We start from the raw sequence: 22,063 nt of genomic DNA, 5'->3' as shown, positions 1-22,063 counted from the left end.
TCTACCTGCTCTCTCTAGCTTGCATGTCTCAGATGATGTGATGATAATGAAGCCTGGAATTTAGGCTATCACTGTTTTTGAAGGAGTTCTCCTGTGCAGAGCTGAAGAGGGTGTTTAAATCTAAGTTCGTATCAGGGTGCAGCTGAGATCAGAGGCAGGTTTTGATACTGGAATTGAGAATAAAAAGTGAAAAACCCCACTATGTAGGAATGTGGAATACAGTTAATTTGTGTTTTGCAATGAATTGATATAAATGTGCAGTTGCAGTTAACTGACAGTGGGGTAAGAAAAAATAGCTTTAATTGGCATCCTAGTTGTAACTTATCTAAACAGCCAGGGGCCTAGGAAAGCATGGAAGTATTGCTTCTCCATCAGGTCAGAAACTAGTTAATAGGAAAAGGGGAATAAACTTACTTTTCCCTTTACTCTGCTCCATGTGTCTTGAGTGATTAATCTGTGCTTTGCCTCGAGCTGTTAATCTGCAGTGGTGACATTTCAATTATAAACGGCATTTTGTCCATCCCCTCTGGAAATTCTGGATTTGTCAGTGCTAAAACCTCACCAGTACATGAATTCAACTTCACTGATAAATGCACAGCTAAACCTTCTTTGCTTTCAGGAGACATTTTTGGAGGCTGTGGCAGTATCTGTAAGTATGAATTTGAGCTCAGAAAGAACAGCAGCAACACACATTTTCCATACTCAAACAATAAATTTGAGACAACACTGCTGTGATGAAAAGATGGGCAACAGAGTAACTGGGTGAGGCATTGATTCTACAAGCTTCCTTCCTTTCTTTTGAGAAACATGGACAGTGAAAGTAGCAACAATAACATTCCCACTTTGTCCTTCAGTGGGTTCTCCTCCTGACTTGTCTTGGCCCCTTATTCCTGATTAAGAGATTGATAATACAAGGGAGGTTATTCCAGTCCCAGCTTTTCTGTGCTGTTTAAGTCAAGTAATTTCGTGTTTTTTGAGAGTATTCTGACCTGATTGCTGAAGAATAGAACTAATTCATCCTCACAAGACTGCTTTTTTTTTTTTATTTATAAAATCTAGTTCCCTTTCTACTAGCCAATACCTCCTTAAAAAATTTAAATCCACTCATTTCTCTTTTTCAGAAGTCATTCATCGTTCTTACATTCGGACTTACACACTTCAGTTTCTTGTTGTTCTTTCAAATCTTTTGAAAATTGCAATGCTTCAAGCCTCAGCCTTTGAATCTGTCATTGTTTACAGGGACGGTGCAGCCAATGAAAGGCTGAGCAAACCTCTCCTCTCTGGCTCACCAGCCACATTCTGCATTAATAAAAAACCCAGCCTCTGTGTGTTATTTGATCCTTTGTTTTCTGGTATAAATTACACCGAGGAAACAGTTCTTGGTAACATTTCAAAAACATTATTTCCTTCACAGCCTCTGGTTAAGTGAGACCTTTGTCCAGGACAGGTTCATCCAGCATGAGCTCTTCAGGGGCAGGCAAATTCCACCACTACCTCATGGCCGTTGTTTTTTATAACGATAACTAGAAATATTGAAAGTATAAACCTATGGGTGTTAAGGCTTTGAGAAATCACTGGATATATTTTTAAATGCTCAGTCTGTGACAAAATTTCATAATATTTTGTAGTTAGAATCACAGAATGTTCTGAGTTGGAAGAGACCCACATGGATCATCAAGTCCAACTCTTATGTGAATGGCCCATACAGGGATCAAAGCCACAACCTTGGCATTATTAGCACCATGCTCTGACCCACTGAGCTATCTCAAATTAACTGTTTGTACTGTAAAAAAATTTTAACATCCTGGGCATGCAAAACCTATTTGACTTCATCAAGGCTCTGCTGAGATACTGCCTTGATTGCAGAATGGAAGTGTATTTTAGATGAGTCTCCTTTTGATTAAGGAATACCACTTTGCTTGTCACAGGCAGATAATGCAAAACCCTAAAACCTCCTCAGCCCTCCCAAGTGAAAAAAGGCAAACTAGAAGACAATACTTCAGCCAAAGTAATAATAGTGGGGTTTTTAATGGAATGCTGTGTGTGTTTGTGCTGATTAGAGTGTGATACCAAAACAGGGCTCTGGGATAGTAATTGCAGTAACAGGTTATTGAAATTTAATTAATTCTTTGGGACTGTGGCTTGAGGTTGCTCATTTTGATTTGGTTCTGGACCCTGGGTGGCTCCTGCATGGCAGATCTGGTGTTCTCTCACTGCCTGGGGGCTGCCCTGGGGATCCCTGTGTATGCATGCTCAGCTGCCCCATGCACACCACAGTGTGACCCACCATCACCATCACATCATCCCACCACCAGTTCATCCTGATCCCGAGCTCCTCAAGATTTGAACAAGGGCCTGTGTCAAACTTTGCAGGTGCTTTTTATTTTTTTTAGTTCCTAACCAGTAGCTGTAGCTGGACAATTAGGATTAAGAAACCGCATTGTGAATTTCATATGCTTGGTTAATTTCTTGTTTTAAGGAAAAGGGAAGACAGTCCCGAAGTGAATGGTCTGGACAAGAGCCACCAAGAGTGAATTCAGCAGAACTGAGCAGTAACTGGGGAAAAAGTGATCACAGCAGCAGGTAATCTCGACCATCAACTCACGGACTGCCTACTCAAAACGGACTCAAAAGCCGGGAAAAGTCACGTAATTTGTAACCAACAAAAGCTGACGCCTTTGTTTTAATGTATAAACAGTGTAAATTTTTGACGACCTGCGCGCCAGCCTTTTGCGGGTTACCACCCCGCTCCCTGCTTCGCGCAATCTGGAACGAAGGGACAGCATCGCCTCGCCCCGGTGCGTGACCTGGGGCTGCGCAGCGGGGAACGGGCCCGTGTTCGGGACAATCCCACTGCAGCATCACCCCACCACGGCCTCGATCCACCACCACACCACCCCCGAGTTCTTCCCGGCCCCTCCGTGCGAGGGATGGAGCTCTCGTCCCGCTCCCTGCCCCCCGAGCACTCATTAACCGCGGTGCCGCCGCTCCGCGGGGCCGGGCCGGCGGCTCCTGCCCGGGGAGGCCGGGCCATCAGAGCCGCCCCCTTCCCGGTCCCTGCCCCGGCTCCCGGCTGAGGCCAGGGCCGTGCCGTGCCGTGCCATGGCCGCTCCCTGCTACCTGGGCTGGGATTTCAGCACGCAGCAGGTACCGCGCCGCCTCCCCGCCCCTGCCCTGCTCTCCCCTCCCGCGGCCGCCGGCGGGGCCGGGGCTGCCCCGGCCGCTGCGGGGCTGCGCTGCCCGGGACGGCTCCGAACGCGGGCCCGGGCTGCGGGGGCTGCCCCGGAGGGATGCGGGAGATGAGCTCGGTTCTCCCCGCAGCTACCGCCGCCACCGAGCAAGATCGGGTCCAGGCCTTCCCTCTCTCGCCGCTTCCGTCCCCTCCCCGCGCCTTCCGTCCCCGCTCTCCTCCTTCCCCGGGCGGGTTTGGTTTGCCGTGCGGGGCTGCTCGCGGTGCCCGGGCCCGGCCGGGGCTGCGGGGAGCGGGGCGGTGCTCCCTGCCCGGGGCTCCCTGCCCGGGGCTCCCTGCCCGGGGCTCGCAGCCGCTGCAGCCCGATACGGCTGATGCCAAATTATTCACGGAATCACACAATCCCTAGGGTTAGATTGCCCAGAGAGGTCGTGGAGTCTCCGTCACTGGAAACAGTCAGTAGATGTCTACAAAGAACTCTGTGCTAGGGGTCCTTAGGGACGAGCCTCCTAAAGCAGGGAGGTTGGACCGGATGATCCACTGTGGTCCCTCCAACCTGGCCGATTCTGAGTCTGTGGAAGGGACCTCTGGAGATCATCCAGTTCAAACCTCCTGCCAAGGCGGGGTCACCTGGACACAGGAATATGTCCAGGTGGGTTTGGAATGTCTCCAGAGAGGGAGACTCCATGTCCTTCCTGAGCATCCTGTACCAGGTCTCTGCCACAGTCAATGTAACAAAGTTCTTCCTCATTTTGAACCGGAACTTCCTGTGTTTTAGCTTATGGCTGTAATAATTCCGAGTGATTTATGTGTTTCAAGATGTCCATGGCCTGCACACAGTGCATGTACCTGGTTGTTCTCATATCCCCTTCACCTCCATCCTTTTCTGTTTGCCCCATCTGAAGCAGTGGGTTGTATATCCGAATGTGTCCTGCTTCCCCATCCTGCTAGGCATAAGTTAAATCCTGGAGGAGTGTTGTGGTCCTTCTTTATATGCAGGCTGCATATAGACCCCTCTGCTTGCTGCTGTAGGACCTGTAAGACACAGCTTCCCTGTGTCTTTGTGTGAATCAAGACTCTGAATCTGGATGTTCAGGTTTCTGCTTGAAATTCCGATTTGTTGGCACAGCCGGGTACTGCTGTACTGTGAAGAGAAACTCTGCCCGAGTTCTGCAGAGACCTGAACATGTTAAAAATAGGTGTTCGAGTATAAATCACCATTATGGTTGTGCTGAAGTTTGGGAGCTTGAAAAGACACATCCAGGTTAGGTTGATCAAGTGTTTTTACGGGGACATGCTGCAAGCAGAGAGCCAATTAAGCTGCAGTGGGTCAGAGCCATTTTTAAGCTAGTGCAGGTTGGTAATGAGTTGTGCCAGGGCATAGATAATGGCTCTACACTACTGTGGTAAAAATGGGGATGGCTTTGTTATTTGAATGCAGCTCCTTGAGATGACTCTCTTTTTAGGATCTTTTTTAATCAGTTCCTTTAGCAGCAGTTTGCACTCTCCCCCTGGTTGAAATAGGCACAGAATGTGAGCTTCCTTCTTGTTTTTCTTCTCAGCTCTTACTGTCTTTCTTCAGAACTAGGTGAACTCAAGTGAGGATAGATGAGGAAAGATTGTGGTACCCTCCTAATTCGTGCTTACAGGAAGGCTCAGCTTTATGGAGTTGGGGATGTTGCTTTCTGTTGCAGTAGCTCCAAATACACTTCTGTAATGCCCTCTGAGCTTTGCCAAATGGGCAGAGTTTGATTTTCTTACCATCTGGGGAGCAGGAAAGGTGTTCAAGGTACCCTAAAGGGTCTGTGAGGTTTTGTCACCTCACAAGAGGAGGTGACAGAAAAAGAAGGTGTGCGACATCTTCAATCTAAGATACTGTATTCTTTGGAGGAATTGGCAAAACTGGCTACTGTGATGCAAGCTGTGAGCCTGGTAACATGTTTGCTGTTCTTTAGCACATGCCTGTAGCCTGATCTTGTGCATTACAGGAGAAAGAAAATACAAACAAACAAACCCACATGTTGCTGAATAGGTAACATTCTGGAAATTCACATAATAACTTGTTTAATGTAAAATTATGCCCTGCTTTCAGTGAGTTGTATGGATTGGGGTGATTTATTTTTTTTTGTTTCATTTTGTCAGTGGGAATTAAATTATTATAAATGAGTCATCAGTGCTATTCAATTATTGCTAGATTTTGTTAACTTCCTGTTTTATATCTTCCAGTTGAAAGTCATTGCTATTGATGAACAGCTGAGGGTCATTTATGAGGATAATGTTCATTTTGATAAGGACCTTCCGGAATTTAAGTAAGGCTTTTTATATTTTATATTTTACTTGGATAATGTAATTTAAAGCTTTGGAGATTGGGGTGAGGGGACTGATGCCCTATTTGGTCTCACTGATATTTATGGAGGCACAGAAAAAGTCATGCCATGTTCATGTTTCCCACTCTGCAAGGGTAGTATATGTTCTTGCCTTCCTTGAATATAAATATAACAAGAGCTCCCAACAGGAGATAAATTAAGAAAATATACTCAAAAATATTAAATATAAATTAGTCATTCTTTTTCTTTTGGAACTTCAGATTTGTGGACAAGACTGGGTGGGATGCTCTCAGAACAGCATGTAAATTGCATGAGGGGAACATCTAAAAGGCATTTGGAGATAAATTCAGTTGTTAAGATGTAGGATGACAGTATTTGCTTACGTAAACAATAGACTAGAATTGCCAAGTGTCATCTTCCAGTCACATTTCAATAAAACACATTTATTTACTTGATGGTTTAACAGCAGAATTGAACTTCATCTTTGAGTTTCAAGTCACTAATTGTGACAGAAATAATTTTGCAGCCAATGAGCAATATCAGCAATGGATTCTATCACAGATCTTCAGTATCAGGGCCTTTCCTTGAAAATCACTTATTTTGCAATAGTGTCAAACATGTCACCTCCTAGGAGCTGGCTTTTACTTTTCCATGTTTCCAACACTGATCTTTGCTCTAAACATAAAAGCATTGCAGTTTCTCTTTGGTCGTTAATAAACTTGAAGAACTCTGCTTGGCAGGGAAAGAAATTTACTGAATTTACCAAGAGAAAATCCTGTTTTTCTGTAGGACTCAAGGTGGAGTCTACATTCACAGTGACAGATTGACAGTGACTTCACCAGTGCTTATGTGGGTCAAGGTATGAACAAACTTTAAATGCATCAACTTTTTCCTTGCTGCTACAGAAATGAAAGTTTATTGTGAGCGATAGTGGAACCCATCAGTCAAATCAAAATAGTCCTTTTGCTTACATTCTGTTTCTTTGAAGTGTTGTTCTGTGTCTTTGGTATGCAAATAGTAATGCTATCAACAAAAATAGTAGAAATTGCTAACATTTTGATGTTTTTTTTTGTTTGTTTCTTCAGTTTCTACTATTACAGCATTCTATGTGTGAGAAATTCCTTCCTGACTTTCCTTCCTTTGAGAAAATATTCTTTTTTCTCCCCTCATACAGAAATGGGGCAGCTGTCACTTTGCCTTGCTTAAATCTGTGTTTTTGTAGCACCCATATTGCTTAAGCTTATTATTTCATTTAGAATAAGCTCTGCTTACCAATTGGTGTTGCAACTGCTAAGTAGTGAAAGGGCAGTTTATTCACTGGTTCCCAGTAACTTTCAATAATGTTTATTTTGAAGTACAGCATTTTTTCTATTGTATTGTATTTCTATTCTATTACCGTTGTAATTATTAAATTAGTAATATGATTATGTAGGTATATATGATGCTTCTTTAGAAGTCCTGCAGTGGTCCATTTGTTGAGACAGTCTGGAAAATGCTGATCTAAATTAAACTATTTAAGGATAGATTAATTTTTGGCTTTAAACTTCAGGAAAATGTGTCAAGAACAAAATTTATCTAGGTGCTTGAAGGGCTCAAATCACTTGAATTATCTTTATGTTAAAGAATTTGTGAATTTGTTGACACTGGGGGCACTGGTAGTGAGGTTACCTAATGTCTTGTAGGATGGGGTGCAGGCTGTACCCTACTAAGATTTTGTAGCTTTTCAAAAGTAAGAACAAAAAAGATAATCTTGCTTTGTGTCTAGCACTCTTAAAGTGCTTTTTAATGAACTGGAATTCTTTAACTTTTGCCTCATTTAGGATTCAAAGAATGGATCTTTGTGATTCAGCTTCTTTAAAGATCTTATTTTTCCCCTTTGTGACTCAAGTTTTCTTTTATGGACTCTCACTTAATAAATTAATTTATGCAGATTTTTGAAAAGTCCATAGTCATTAACTAATTTTTCATTATCTGCCAATGAACTCTTATCAGTGATGACATGAATTTACTGTTTAATTCCAGATTGTGAGTATGCATAATTTGATAGCTCGTTACTGTCATTCTTGATTCTGTTTGTTGTTGTAGGCTCTGGATATGATCTTGGAAAAGATGAAGTCTTCAGGCTTTAACTTCTCTCAAGTCAGAGCTATGTCTGGTGCTGGCCAGGTTAGTTTATACGGAAAATTTCAGTTTTACTGCATTTCTTTGATCAAGTATAAGGTTGAGTGATACATTTAAACAATTGTATGGCAGAAGACTGTAATGGCATAAAGTAAGATCTAATCTTCTACATAAGCATCCACAGACATTCCTCAGGGAACTGGACACCTGAAGCACACAGAGCAATCACTAGAAGATGGTGGGAGTGGAGGATGAGGTTGGCAGTGCAGTTGTTTAGATCAGCATAGTGCAGAACTGCTTGGCTTCATGTTGTTTTAATTCTTTGTTTGTTCTGAATTTCAGCAGATCCAGGTGCTTGTGGAAAATGGGGTAGGAAAGCCAGCACAGTTTGCTAAAAGCACAGTAGCATCCCACTGAGCAGTTTTTTGTTGGCTAGGACAGGGTTCTGCACAGAAACAACAAAGCCCAAATGATGCAGAAATGACAAAAATGCTTCCATGATTTAGCCTGTAATGCATAATACCTTTTTAAAAATGTTTACAAAACCCAACCTGACATTTATTTAGTTAGCCAGTCTCTTCCTAGTACTCAAATGAATCAACAGAGGCTTTTATGACTTTCCCAGATGATATTCAGGGCGAGGACAGCACCAAAGCAACAGCTAATTCTGACATGTGAGGTTTAGGTTATTCATCTTGATGTATCTGGGACTAATTAATCAAAACCCTTGCTTTTATCTCCATGTTTCATTGATTGCAGTTGAAAGTCTGAGCAAAGTGTCTGAAAATCAGAGCTGCTATCAAGGCTCTGTTATGAATTCTTCAGTGGAGCACAAGTTGGGCACTGCCAAGTAACCCCACCTTACTCAAGTGAAAAAAGAGGGTGATTTCCAGACTGCCCATATTCCCTTTATTTTGCCCCCTCCAGCAAGGGGGACAGGCTTGTAACTGATGGATCAGGGAGCTCTGCTGAAATAGCACAGAACTAAATCTTGACTGTGAAGCCCTGGCTACAGCTCAAAGAGCCCTCAAATAAGTATCTAATACCATTAGCAATGCAATAATTGTTCCAACTAGAAAATTCCGTAATTAAAAATAATGCTTTGATTTAGTGTCTGCTTTTCTCAGTCTTAAATAAGAGATTTTTATGAGACCCTTGGTTTGAAATGGGCCATTTTTTGGTCCTAGTTTGAGAGAGCTCTTTTGTTCCTTAGAATTTAAGATCAGGATATGAAGTTTGAAGCTTGGGAGGGCATCTCCAACTTCTGTTTCTGTGTTTCCTACAGCAACATGGGAGTGTGTTCTGGAAAAAAGGAAGCATCCAGATTTTAAAGAATGCATCACCTGAGCTGCCTTTACATCAATCACTAAAGGTAAGGTGCACAAAAGCTCTGAAGGGAGGGCTACACTGTCCTTTTTCTGATCCTTACACATTGCTTTCTTCCTCTTGTTTGGCTGGGCTGCAAGCCCCTGCAGCACAAATGAAATGTAGTAGTTATTCCTTCAGTTGCAGGACTTCTGACATTTCATTTTCTCCTGAATGGCAGTATGTTCTGCTTTAAAAGCTTATAGGTGCCAGTAGGTGTCCCAGAACTTTGTGTGTCAGAGTAACTGCCTCTTTGTTCTTCTAGAGAAATCTTCTATTCTAGAAAATGTAATATTTTTGTAGACAATCTGTAAATATTTTACATTTTTAATATATTCATATTAACAAGAAATTGTGGTGAAAAGGACCGCTGTACCTGAGTTTCTGTGCGGGATATGCAAATGATTTCATAAGAAAATATATCTATTTAAAAAGACCAGTTTACACTTGTCCCTGAAGGGATAAAAGTGTAATGTTGTGTGGACTTAAAATCCTAACCAACTACATTGTTGACCTCAACATTTTGTATGTGTGTGATTGGTGAGCTTTGAACATGGACTTGACAAGTTTTTATTTAAAAAGAAAAATTGTGAGGACTCAGCTTTCCTCTGGAAGACCCTTCTTCCCTTACTTCAGTGTCAGAAAGGACAGATATACATTGAAAAGGAGACTTTTGTGTTAAATGTGCTAAATCATTAGTTTTGTAGCTGTCTCATCTGTGCAAAACTCATGGAAATGGCATTAACATAAATAAATGGTGTATTAATCCACAGTTGTATTTCCAGGTGGTTATTCCATGCATTAAGGAGAAATGTGTTAGTAGAGCTGTGGGAAGATAACCTGATGGTTTGTGGAGGGGTTCTAAAAGGGGCTGGGGTTTTGGCTACCAGAGGATGTGCTGCAGAGTCTGTGAAGTGACAGCAGAAAAAGAATGTTGCTTCCCTCTGATGCAAAGTTTGTGTTGAACTTTTCGTCACTGGCCAACGTTTTATCCAACTTGTGTAACTGCTGAGAGAAGGGCAGAAGGCACGCCAGAGGGCTGAGCTGTGAGCTGATACGTGTGGCAGGGACTTCTCAGAGATCAGACTTGCTAATAGAGGGTGTTCTTCATTGCAGGGCTGTTTTTCAGTCCGTGACAGTCCCATCTGGATGGATTCCAGCACAGCCTCCCAGTGCAGAGCGCTGGAGAAAGCCCTGGGGGGAGCCCAGCACCTGGCCAGTGTCACTGGCTCCCGGGCATATGAGGTGAGGAATGGATGGGGAGAAAGTTCCCAGCAGAATCCTGTGCTGGAAACAATTCTGTCACCCCAGGGAGCTGCAGAAGGTAACCATCAGCCATTATCTAGGAAAGACAGAGCTTTTGAAGGAACTCCAACCATGCTGTGCTTTGCATTAGTCTCACAAAGGGAGATACAGAAATTCACAGTGAAATGAACCAAACACTGGAAATTCTGCTGCAGGAGGCAGTTGGAGCATTTGGCCAGTGGCTCCCAAATGCAGTGTTGGGTGGCCATGCTTAAAGTCTCAGGGCCTGGTTGTCCCCTGGGAGCATCTTGTGTGGCCACATTTCTATTGGGATGGAAACCCAGTTTATGTTGCAGGTTTGTTTGGGGTAAATCCATCCACCTATTTGTGAATCATGCTCTAGGTTACTTCTGCAATTAAAAGACTGGCCTTTTCATATTCCCTGGAGGCTGACAAGCAGCTGTTGGTCTAAGAGAAGTGTTTCAGAGGCTTGTGACACTGTCAGAGCTATGCTGTCACTTGTCTCCTCTTCCTGACTCTTCCCTCCTTGTGAGTGTGACAACGAGTTCTGGAGTGGGAGCAGGGCTGCCCTGCAGGCACCTCAGCCCCTGGCTACTCATACCCTTGATTCATCAGAATAAGGCTTTAACCTCACAAACTGATGTTTCTCTTTCTGAATCATCATGCAAAGTTTATGGCCGATGTTGAAAATCAGACTTTGCATACCACTAACAGTTTATTTTTCACTTCTTAAATGTTTAGGTTTCAGTGTTAAAAGGTTTTTTGACTATCTGACATAATACATGGATGAAAAATAAATATTCTTACAACTGTTTTTAGCCTGTGCTGGAGTTTCTGCTTTGAGTATGAAACTTCCTGCTTTAATTTCAATTCACCTGCCTCACAGGCAGGCACATAGATTTTGTAGCTTAAACCTTTTCAAGGATTTGAAGGCAGCATTTGAATTGTGCTGGCTCTTGTGCACAGAATAAGTGTGATTCATTCCATTGAACTGTCATTTCTGAAATGTAAATTATGGATAGTAATGCTTTTCCACATGCTTTTTTTTTGAAAGGTGAACAAAATTCTCATAATGAGACTGTGTGTTATACCCTGTTTAGTGCAGATTGCCTGCTGTGCACTGACTTTCATCATGCATCAGGCAAATTAAATATCCAAAGTGCAATGTTCTGAACTCATTACACAGAGTTAATGATTATTGACTCCATTTAGGGTTTGTGTTTCTAAGCATTTGCATTTCTTTCTCAGCGTTTTACAGGAAACCAGATAGCAAAGATTTACAGCCAGAATCCTGAGGTCTACAAGCAAACTGAGGTTGGCTTAACTTCAATTCCCTTATTGGAAAACATGGTTGAAAGTATTTTAAAATTTATTTTGTGCAGATGTTTTTACAGACCTTTTTGCTAAAGATTATTCTGATTCTTGTGTTTGAAACTAAGATGAAAATAGAATTTTTAAAATTCTGTTAAATTATTAGTGGTTAGGCAGACAAAAATCCGACATGAGTCCTACTTTGAGTGTTATACTTCTCAAACTGGTGAATTGAACTTTAAACTGAAGTTGTTGGGAGAGGAAAAGATCAGACCATCCCACTCCTACCAGGCTGGTGCCAGAAGGAGACTCCCAGAGCCTGGAGAGGGATGGCAGGTCAGCAGGAGAGCACCTGAAGGACAGCAGCAGCCAGCAAAGGCACCTGCATTGGTGGTCCACATTAAATGTCTGGAAAAACACACGTGGCATGGGAAATCAACAGGAGTTAGGGGGTTATGATCCTTTTGGCATCACAGAGATGCCTCCTGGAGTGTTGGAATGGAAGGATACAGGCTCTCCTAAGCTGGTTCATATTCAGGGATCAGCTCCTCCAAGCTCTGAGGTGATGCATCCCAACTAAGATTAAATCAGGCAAAAACATCAGGAGGGCTGTGTGGATGAACAAATTGCTCCTGGACAAACTCAAACACAAAAAAAGAAGCCTACAGAAGGTGGAAATAAAGACAGTTGCCTGGTAGGATTACAGAGAGGCCCTCTGAGCAGTTAGGGATCAGGTCAGGGAAGCTAAAACCCTGACAAAATTAAATCTGACCAGGGACATTAAGGGCAAGGAGAAAAATATTTATAGGTATGTCAGTGTTAAAGGGAAGATTTTGAGAAATGTATTCCCTCTCCAAACGAAATGGGAGGCCTGGTTACCCAGGCTGTGAAGAAGGCCAGGTGCTCAAGGACTTTTTTGCCTTGACCTTCACTGGCAAGAGTTCCAGCCACATCACCTGAGTCACAGCAGGCAAAGGCAGGGACTGGGACAATGGAGAACCACCCAGTGAAGGACAGGATTGAGTTCAAGACCATGTAAGGAACCTGGAGCTGCACAAGGACCTGATGAAATACTTCCATAGATCCTGAGGGAACTGGTGGATGAAGTGGCTAAGCCACCATCCCTCATATTTGAGAAGTTTTGGCAGTCTGGTGAAGTTCCCACTGACTGGAAAAGGAGAAACATAGACCCCATTTTTACAAAGGGGAGTAAAGAAGACCTGGTTTTCCATTACTTCAGTTCTTGATAGCATTAATTTTTTTTTTTGGTGGGTTTATTTTTTAAAATCTCACCCCTGTACGAAGCAGTTCATTTCATGAGAAAGTGAATTGCAGTGTTGACTTTGTATTTTGTTGGATAATGCTTGATTTTTAATTTTCCCCCCTTCTTTTCTTTTACATTCTCATTGTAACTAGTAAGGTATAAGATGAAACAGAATACTGATACTGTCTGATCATAAGCTTAAGACTAAATTTAGAGAAAGATATGTTACTGGGGGGAAGTGGGACTGACAACTGGTTAAACCAATTTCAGACTTTGAGGGCTGTTTGAATTGATGGCAAATTTTAGCAATAAAGCTTATGCAAGATGCATTCAAGCACAAAACATCTCTCTGCCAGAGCTGCTCTTGGGGACCCTCAAGGAGCACTTAACAGCTTGGCAGTCCCAATGACATGTGGAAGGTGGATGTTTTTGCTTCTGTAGGTCAGCTTGCTAAACTGGCTGGCTGATTCACAGTTTAACTTCATCCTTTTTTCCTTCCATTTCAGGCAGCTAGTGCCCACTGGGGCACCACGGAAGGTAGGCCTTTGTTATCTGAGCACAATGTGATGTATTCTTGGGGAGAGATGCACAAAGAGCAAATACATCATTAAATTTCCTGGCCATTACAACCACCTCTTAGATCTCTGGCTACAGGCTGCCCTCGAATGCTGTGAGCAGTGGTTTTGTGATCATTAATAAAAACCTGTCACTTCTGGCTCGCTCCACCTGTAGAAGTTTGATTCTGTTTAGTTATTGGGTGACAACCACATTTCTTCTGAGTGAGCCACAGCACAGAATGAGGGATTTGTCTGCTTTTGTGCCAGCTTCTTGGGATCAGGCAATACTTGATCATGCAGAAAGCCTGGTGGTGGCTGGTTAACCTGGTAGTTCACACAGCAGATGTGAAGAGGAGGAAGGTTCATGGTGGATCAGTGTCCTGTGTCACATGGGGCATTTTTGGCCAGCCCTACAGCTGGGTGTCACGCAGCTGGAGCATGCCCTGGGGCAGGGCTGCAGGCAGTGGCTCAGTTCAAAGCTGATTATTACCAGCTCCTGGGAGTAACTCCTGGGAGGTCTGGGGTCTCAGCTGGAAGGAAGGCAAGGGGTCACACTGAGGTGCTAAAGGTGCTCACAGAGCTTTGCCAGAGCTTCTAAAATTTACAGACCTGTGCTGTGGGTGGGGCAGAGCAGGGTTCTGAGCATTTCCCCTGTCATAACACACAGGTGGTTTTGTGGAGTTGGGTTTCTTTTGGTTTTTTTTTTTTTTTTTGGTGTGTGTTTTTGGTTTTTTTCTTAGGAAGTGTTTTTCTTTGAAATGAGGTTTTTTTATTCTTTGAAATCTTTGTGATAGTCTGAAGTTGTGGATTCATGCTAACACAAAGTATGATAACATACCAGGTGTGTTTTGCATGTTTCAGAAAGCAAAGCTATTAACAGCTTTTATAATGAAGTTACTTTTAGATTGATATGTGCTGTATTACTGGGATGGTCAGAACTGAATAATCCTTCTAGGTGTATTTTTGTGTGCTTTCTGGGCCTAACCTTAAGCATCTATTAACATTTGCTGCTTCCAGTTATTTTATTTGTTTTCTACTTACTTTCTTTGAAGCGAATACTGATGTGACTCACTATTTCTCACTGGTTTTGGGTTTTTTTTTTGCAGAGAATCTCTTTGGTCAGCAGCTTTGCAGCTTCCCTTTTCCTAGGAACTTATGCACCCATTGATTATAGTGATGGTAAGTGTGGGCTTTTTTCATAGTAACAGTTTACAAAGGAAATTTTCCTTCCATCTGCATATTACATAGATGGGGGACAAGGTGTCTGGTGTTTGTTTTCAATCTTTAAATTTTAATGACAAGTATATTAGATTTTAAGCTAAGTTACTCCTTTCAGTTTGATGTTTGCTATGCTCATCTCTCCCCATCTTACTGATTCCCACTTCTATCAAATGGATCCACAGAAAAGAGTCTTAAATGTAATTATAGCTTTTTCTTTTTTTTTTTTTCTGATGTATAAAGGAGTGGTGAAAGGTCTTCTAGAGACATCAGAAAGTTGTGGAATCTTAAACTAAACTTCAGAATTCTGATATTTGTTCTTTGGTTTTGCTGGTTTAGCTCAGATTTGCACAGGATGTGAACTTGTATATTGTGATGATTTCTTCCCCACTTAACTGGAGTATGGATCTACAACAGAAGTGTATTTTCAAAATGAACCAGGGAAAAAAGCATAAATAAAGCAAAATGTACTAAACCCAGCTGAGAAAAGAAATCTTCCATATCTCTCCATTCATCATAACAAAGACAAAGAAGTGACAAGACTACTGTCTCTCTTTTCTGTTGTGTGTTATCTCAGTTATCCAGCTTTTAAATGGCAATTTAAAATGGCAATTACAAAGGAAAGCATTTTCCTGGGAGCTCTGCTGTTATTTCTAAAATGCATTTCTGATTTCTGCTCTGAAACTAAGAGAAGACATATTTCAGAGCTGAAAGGTTGGATAACAAGGCTCTCTACAGAATTTTTGCATTATAGAGACATGTTGACACCCATGTGTTAAGACCAATTAGTTTTTTCTCCTTTGTTATTCCATCAAATCTTACAAGAAAAGACAAGACACCTCAATTTTAGCTAATGGACAACTTACTTACTATCAGACCTTCCAGTTATACTTGAGACCTCAGAAATGGCAAGGCAATCCATGCTTATTTCATACAACTTGTGAGATTATTATATCTGTTTTCTGGTCCTGTCCTTTTAGCCAAGTATTTCACAGCTGAGTTTTATATATATATATATGGTGTATTATTGGCAACAAAAACTCCTTGGAGATTTGCACTTTGCTCCTCAGCAGGTCCAAATACTGAGCAGTTGTGCTGCTCAGCCACCTACTGTATTTCAAAGAGAGATAGTGAGATCTTTAGGTGCTTTTTCTGATAAAGAAACATACTGATTTTTTATTTTTCAATGAGAATAAAGTGCTAATTTTGATTTGAATGTTTAAAACTATAAAGATTAAAAATATCTCCTGTTTGGGTTTGTTTTTTTTATTTTTTGATAATGTTACTTTACCTTTTCTGCTTGGAAGCAAGTAGAGGAAAGCCATGCTTCTGCAATTTCAGAACATGAAAAATTGTCGGAAAACAAAATATTTTAAAGTAAAGAAAATTAAAATTTCCTTAATTGGAAAATTTTCTTAGAAAATGAATCACATTTTTTAAACAGCTCCAGGAGAACCTGTTCTGTTATACTTGTGGGTATTTACAGAACCTGAATAAATGTTATGTGCTGTTCAGAGCATGTAAGACTATTAAATCTTGGTGTGAAATAAGAGAACTAAGCAGGATGTTACAGTTCTCTTTACAAGACAAAAGATTTTTTGGCATTGTAAGCTATATTTTGCCTCATTCATTCCTTTCTTCTGTTAATATAATGAGAGAGAATTCTAATTCCAGTAATAAAATATAAGTATAGCAGATGCAGTAGTTATTTGGATGCAGCTGAAAAAGTTGTTTTCTTGTCACTTACAATTTCTTGCAATTCACTTGATCTTTTACTTAGCACCTGTGTATTGTAGTTTAAAATGCATCTCTCAAAATAATATTCAGATAATAGACCTATTCTTCATTTCTGTAGGTTTAACTTCAGGTCATATCATCTTTAAAAGACCCTGTCAAATTGTTTAGCTCTACACAATAACTTATCTCCAAATTGGCAGGTTATTGTGGGAAATGTGCTATTCAGTTTCAGGATTTTTTCTTTTTCTTCTTAAGGGTCCAATCTTTTAAGGTTCAAATCACTTATGAATGGCTGAGCACCCTGAGTGATTGATTTAAAAAAAAATGAAATTACCTTCTAGTGGAATGAAGAATGATTTTTATTTATATTGTGAAGATGTTAAAAGTAAGATACATCTGGGACCTAAGAAGTTGAACACTTGGGGCATTGTTTCTTTTAGAAGACACCTTAAAGAACAGCAATTCAGCCCTTGACCTAGAGAAGCTTTATCCTTTGAAATGCTTTTCTAAGAGCCTTAGGCAAATTGTAGCTTAGCATACTTGTTTTTTGTTCCACCAAAAAAGGATGTGTTGGACTGAAGCTTTTTCAAAAGGGGTGTGGTGGGCTGAATTTACTCCTCCTGTAGCTTGTGTGGTGTCAGCAGTTACACTTCTCATGGCTTTAGCTCACTGAAGAGGCAATCCAGAGGGCTGTAATGCAGAAACAGATGCACTTAACTGCTTATAAATATATGCAAATATTGATATTTACTTTGTGGATTAATAAAACCAGTTAGTCTGCATCGCTGGGTCATTGTAATGGAAGTGTTTGTATTCCCCCCTTCCCCCCAAGTGTTCAAGCACTTCTGTATTTGTAATAAATATTAGCAAGTCCTGCTTGTGCTCCTGGTCATTCTGTGCTAAAAGCCAGTGATGTTTGCAGTGAAATATGGAAATCTCTTCATCCATGTTTTGATCCTTTCCTCAGTTTTTACTGTGCCGTGGCCTTGGCTATTGACCTTCACTGCTGATGGGGTGATCACTCAAAGGGCTGCCTTTGATTTTTGCTTGTTTTCTCCCCTCACTCCTCAGATTATTGCTGATTTTGTATGTTAAACTTTGTGGTGTTTAACATGAGCAGAGGTGCTAGAGGTAGGAGCTCAGTGTGAATCATTCCTTGTATGATCAGAGGAGCTTTCAGCTCTGATTTTTATTTTCCGCTGAGACTCCCATGCCCACAGCTGGACAGGATGAATCCAGCCCAACAGATTAATAGTTCATCTAAAACAGTTGTTTCACATTTTTAAAATGAGTTTCTGAGGTTGGGGCAAATTGCCTCACCTCTCTTTTCTCAGGGCATATGAAAGTCTTTGTGCCGCTGCATCTACCAGTCAATAAACTGAAGTGTTGTTTCTGTATAATGTAAACATTCGGTTATAAAGATTAGAGGCTTTTCTGTTTTATGCAGGAAAAATTGAAGGCTGCCGTAATGTCTTGTAAAATTGCATTGGAGGATTCTGGTGAAATGTTTCTCTAGGCTTGTGGGATGTGGACTGGGAAGGATTAAAAAAAACCCAAACAGAAACCTGCAGAAAACAACAGCTAATCTTTCTGTAGAAAAATCCTATTTATTTAAAGATTCTGTTCCTCACTTCTTTAGTTTAGTGAAGAGGTTCTTGGCGTTTTAAATCATGGACTCTTCCAGGAAAAATTAGAGATTTGTGTATTTCCTTGTAGAAAGTCCTGTTACGCACGAGAGCATGGAACACATGGCTGCTCACACCCTGTACCTCTGAAAAGTGCCCGTGGTGACTCTGGGCTGAGTTTACCTTGTCAGGGCACAGTTTACCCTGGGAAGGAAGGGATGGCTGGATTTAAGAGTGATCTCTCATAGAGACATGAGATATGCTGGATTAAATCTTGCCATCTTTCCTTTTCTGGGTGTGTAGTAGTGATTTTGATGGGAGAAAAGGGATCCTTTGCCTGTGGGAGGGTTGTTGCACTTCATGCTCTGTCAAATTCCTGCTGTTTCATCATAGGCCAAATATTTTAAATCTGTTTAATTTGCCTGAAATGGAATTGATTTATTGATTTGGATAAAATTAATTCTATTTTTATGTTATTAAGAATAATCCAAATATCCTGCTGTTTGGCTTGGGTTATGCCAGTCTCTCAGCTCACGTGTGCAGCACTTTCTGTTTACAACACCGTGTGGAGCACTAGGTCCAGACAACACTGGGCGTGCTTAGGATTGTACTGATAAGTATAAAGTCCTTTTATAAATGCTATTAAACAATTTTTAAGCCTGTATGAAAAAGTCTGCTAGGAGTTGATAGTGTGGGCTCACTTGTGCTTGTGTAACCAGCAGCAGAGTGTGTTGAAGGCTCTTTCTCAGAGCAGAAGCACTGCTGGAGCCTTGTGATGAGCTGTCTGGGATGGGGCTTGAATCCTTTTCTTCCTCTGCATCCCAGCACTGCAAGCAAGGTCTTGTTCCACAGGCACTGCATGTGGCATCAACTTCACCATCTTTATGGTCTGAAAAGCTTAAAAATGTATTGAACAGAAGGAAATAGCAGGTTTTCCACTGTGCTTAACTGAAGATGTGGCTGTGTTTCTGAGATCAATAAATTGAGGGCTAAGCAGTCCTTGGAATGAAATTGATATTAATCTAGAATAAGACTACTCTGTCCCTGAGCAGCACTAACCAGAAATACAGATTTTCAAGTCTAATGAAATGTGCAATTAAAGGCATCTTAGAATCATAAGCCAGGGGTGTGGAGTGCTCAGTATGTTATATAGATTTGGCCACTAACCAACTTCAATTAACTTTTAAACCAGCAATAAAAGCAGTGAGAAAAGAGCAATGAGAAACCAAACCAAAACTGCAAAGTCCTTTCTCATATCTAATGATAGTTCTGGTGAGAAAACAGGTGACCAAATCAGTTATTTAGGTTTTTAGCAGCCTAATTTCACAGAATCTGGCCTTAAGAGGTTTGCACGCTTGCAGGTGTTGCAGATTTCAACTGGGCTGCTCAGCATGCTTGGAAATAATGGCTTTGGTATTCAAAACTGGATACCAAATTATCCTCAAAATTAGAGGCTTTATTTGAAAAATTGAAAAGGGAAATGTTGATGTGGAGGGAGATTAGTCAGTGTGGGTTTAGATGCTTATAGGATACTCTGCTCGAAGGCAGGAGTAATGTAAAGCCATCCCACTTAGGGGGGAATTTCTTCACTTTTAGGTCTCTGCTGAGCACAACGCATCTTCAAGGGACATTGTTCCATTATTTTTAGTTACTTGGTGGAAGATCTGGAGGGGAGTTGATGGGGAGGCATTGATATTCTTGTCTTTACTCATAATTTGTGAATAACTGAATTGCCTAGTGCCTTGTACATCAGAGAAGCATTTTCTGCTACTTTTGCAGGTGAAATCTCTCCAGAGGTTAAATTATCAGTATCCTTTATTCTTAGAAGGGCTGAAAATGTTCTCTTTAAGTGTAAAATATACATCTGTAAATTTTCTGTTGTTGGAATTTTCTGGTCTTTGCTTAATCCTCTGCACTTCCTCTTTTGATCTGTCTTGTAGGGTCTGGCATGAACTTGCTGCAGATTTGGGAAAAGTCATGGTCAAAGCCCTGCCTTGATGCTTGTGCCCCTGGATTAGAGGAGAGACTAGGATGCCCTGTACCATCCCACTCAGTCCTGGTATGTCCCTGGCCAGAAGAGTTGTAAGCAGCAACTTTGCTGGGAGTTCTGCTAATGTCACATGGAGTGCATTTGTGTGAGCAATGCTGCTGCTTTAATGTTTCCAGCTGTGTTGTGAAGGTGTTGATCAAATCTTTGGAAACTGGCACCCGTCATAGCTTTGGTCTCCTTGGATTCTTGCATGCCCTGGGCTGTGTGAGAGACTTTTTGGTAAGAATTTGATAAGATGATAAGGATGATAAGGATTTTTGGGGTCCTCTCCCATGCCCCAGCGCACCTGGTCAGTGCAGAGCTGTGCGCGGGTGTTTATTGCTGCAGAAACAGAACCCTACATTTGCATTTCTCGACAGAGATCTTGTTTTAAGCTGTTTGTAGAGTTAATGAGGTAATCTTTGTGAATAATTTGGGATATTTAAAGCTCCTCAGTTCACGTAGCATAATGGTGAAATCAAATCAAGCCTCACATCTCCTGAGTAAATGAGTTTTGTCTTGCTACCCAGCACAAAAGCAGCTATTCTTTAGCTGTGCACGTGTGAGGCAGTGGAGATACCCATCACCTGGGCCCTCTGAATTCACTCTGATCTGTAATGGAGAGGAACATATTAAAAATCCTTATAGATGTCCTTGTGTTTTTTATGGGTAGTTTTCTTCTGTTTTTTTTCTCAATGGCTATCAAATGTGGCTTAAAAGAATACAGTTCTTGACCTCTAAAATAATAGGGGTTGTATTCCAGCATTTGATGCTGTGATGTATATTAATGTTGTGTTTCCTCTTATGTTTGCATTGAATTTCTAATTTCTAGCTATTAATATTCATGTATATGTGCAAAACAGATAGATGTGTTTATGGTACTTGATGTGAATAACTGAAGAAAGACCCAAAGCTAAAATGCTGCTATTTAATAGCCTACTTCCAAATCTAATCTGAGGGTATTCCTGTGAGGTTCTCAACAACTACAATGAAAAAAGAGCATTAAAAATTTTTAAAATATTCATTTATACCTTAAATGTTCAGAAATTATTCTTGTAGCTGCTCTAGGGTTTTTCAGTTCCATGTTAACAATATATTGTCATATATTGCAAGATTGCATTCCATTTTTTTGAGCTTTTTTTCCTCTCTTTCTTTCCTTCCTTAGGGGCCCATTTCTCCATATTATAGTCAACGTTATGGGTTTAGCCCAGACTGTAAAATAGTAGCATTTACAGGAGACAATCCAGGTGAGATGATTAACTGTGCAAGATTCAGTGGATATGATTATGTATGTACTGAAATTCTAAATCTATCTCACTGGTTCTCAGATGCTGCCTATAAAATGACAGAATATTGTTTTTATCAGCATTAATTCCTCTTCCCAACACCCTTCCATCACTCATTCTTTTGAGATAGAGATATCTTGGATAGGCTGTATATGACAAATTAATTCTCTTTTGCCAAGTAATCAGAGATGAATTCATTTGCCTCTTGATAATTTCAGTTTCTGTTATGAGAAACTGTCCCTACTATGAACTGCTAACATTTTAGCTTAGTGAATATGAATTTTAAAAATGCTTTTGTATCTTTTCAAGCAAAAAGATGGAGATGGACTTTGTTGGCTTTCTCTAAGCTTTAGAGCTGACCTTTTGTAAGACTGATAGATCTCAGTACAAGGGAAGGTGTTAATCCAGGGCCAGTTTTATTTGAATCCTGGAGACTGTTTCAGTGTAAAGAAAATTACATAAATTACTGTAGCTTATGAAGGTTTGAATCTCTGCATTTCCCAAAAGTCCAATTTTTCTTCTAGAGACCCAAATTCAATTTAGTCCAATCAAAATGTGAATAATGCCATGGAAGTAGGAATGTTCCTCCTCTAAAACGTGTTGTTAATCAAGGGTCCACTGTATATAAAAACCTGAATACATAAACCATTAGAAAAACCATGCTGTTCTGTCATCTTGTCTTGAGCATTTTGATTTTATTAAGAAAAATCACACCTTCGCCTAAAAGTTTTGCCCATCTTTTATGGTGGATAACCCAAGGCCACCGG

General features: G+C 40.9%; 1 protein-coding gene across 1 annotated transcript in view; it reads left to right on the top strand.

The window, feature by feature from the left end:
* The first annotated feature begins 3,069 nt into the window (after positions 1-3,069).
* XYLB (xylulokinase) overlaps positions 3,070-22,063 on the top strand; it is an 82,052-nt gene continuing 63,058 nt past the window's right edge. Inside the window, exons 1-10 of the mRNA XM_041488245.1 lie at positions 3,070-3,147; positions 5,417-5,499; positions 6,307-6,376; positions 7,603-7,683; positions 8,924-9,010; positions 10,120-10,248; positions 11,518-11,583; positions 14,508-14,580; positions 19,922-20,040; positions 21,176-21,257. Of these exons, the coding sequence (XP_041344179.1) occupies positions 3,103-3,147; positions 5,417-5,499; positions 6,307-6,376; positions 7,603-7,683; positions 8,924-9,010; positions 10,120-10,248; positions 11,518-11,583; positions 14,508-14,580; positions 19,922-20,040; positions 21,176-21,257 (835 nt within the window). The 5' untranslated portion in view covers positions 3,070-3,102. The remainder of the gene's footprint in view (positions 3,148-5,416; positions 5,500-6,306; positions 6,377-7,602; positions 7,684-8,923; positions 9,011-10,119; positions 10,249-11,517; positions 11,584-14,507; positions 14,581-19,921; positions 20,041-21,175; positions 21,258-22,063) is intronic.

This window comes from Pyrgilauda ruficollis, unplaced genomic scaffold (genome assembly GCF_017590135.1).
Source record: "Pyrgilauda ruficollis isolate IOZ18807 unplaced genomic scaffold, ASM1759013v1 scaffold12, whole genome shotgun sequence".
Taxonomy (NCBI): domain Eukaryota; kingdom Metazoa; phylum Chordata; class Aves; order Passeriformes; family Passeridae; genus Pyrgilauda; species Pyrgilauda ruficollis.
This window is presented reverse-complemented; position numbering and strand designations above follow the sequence as displayed.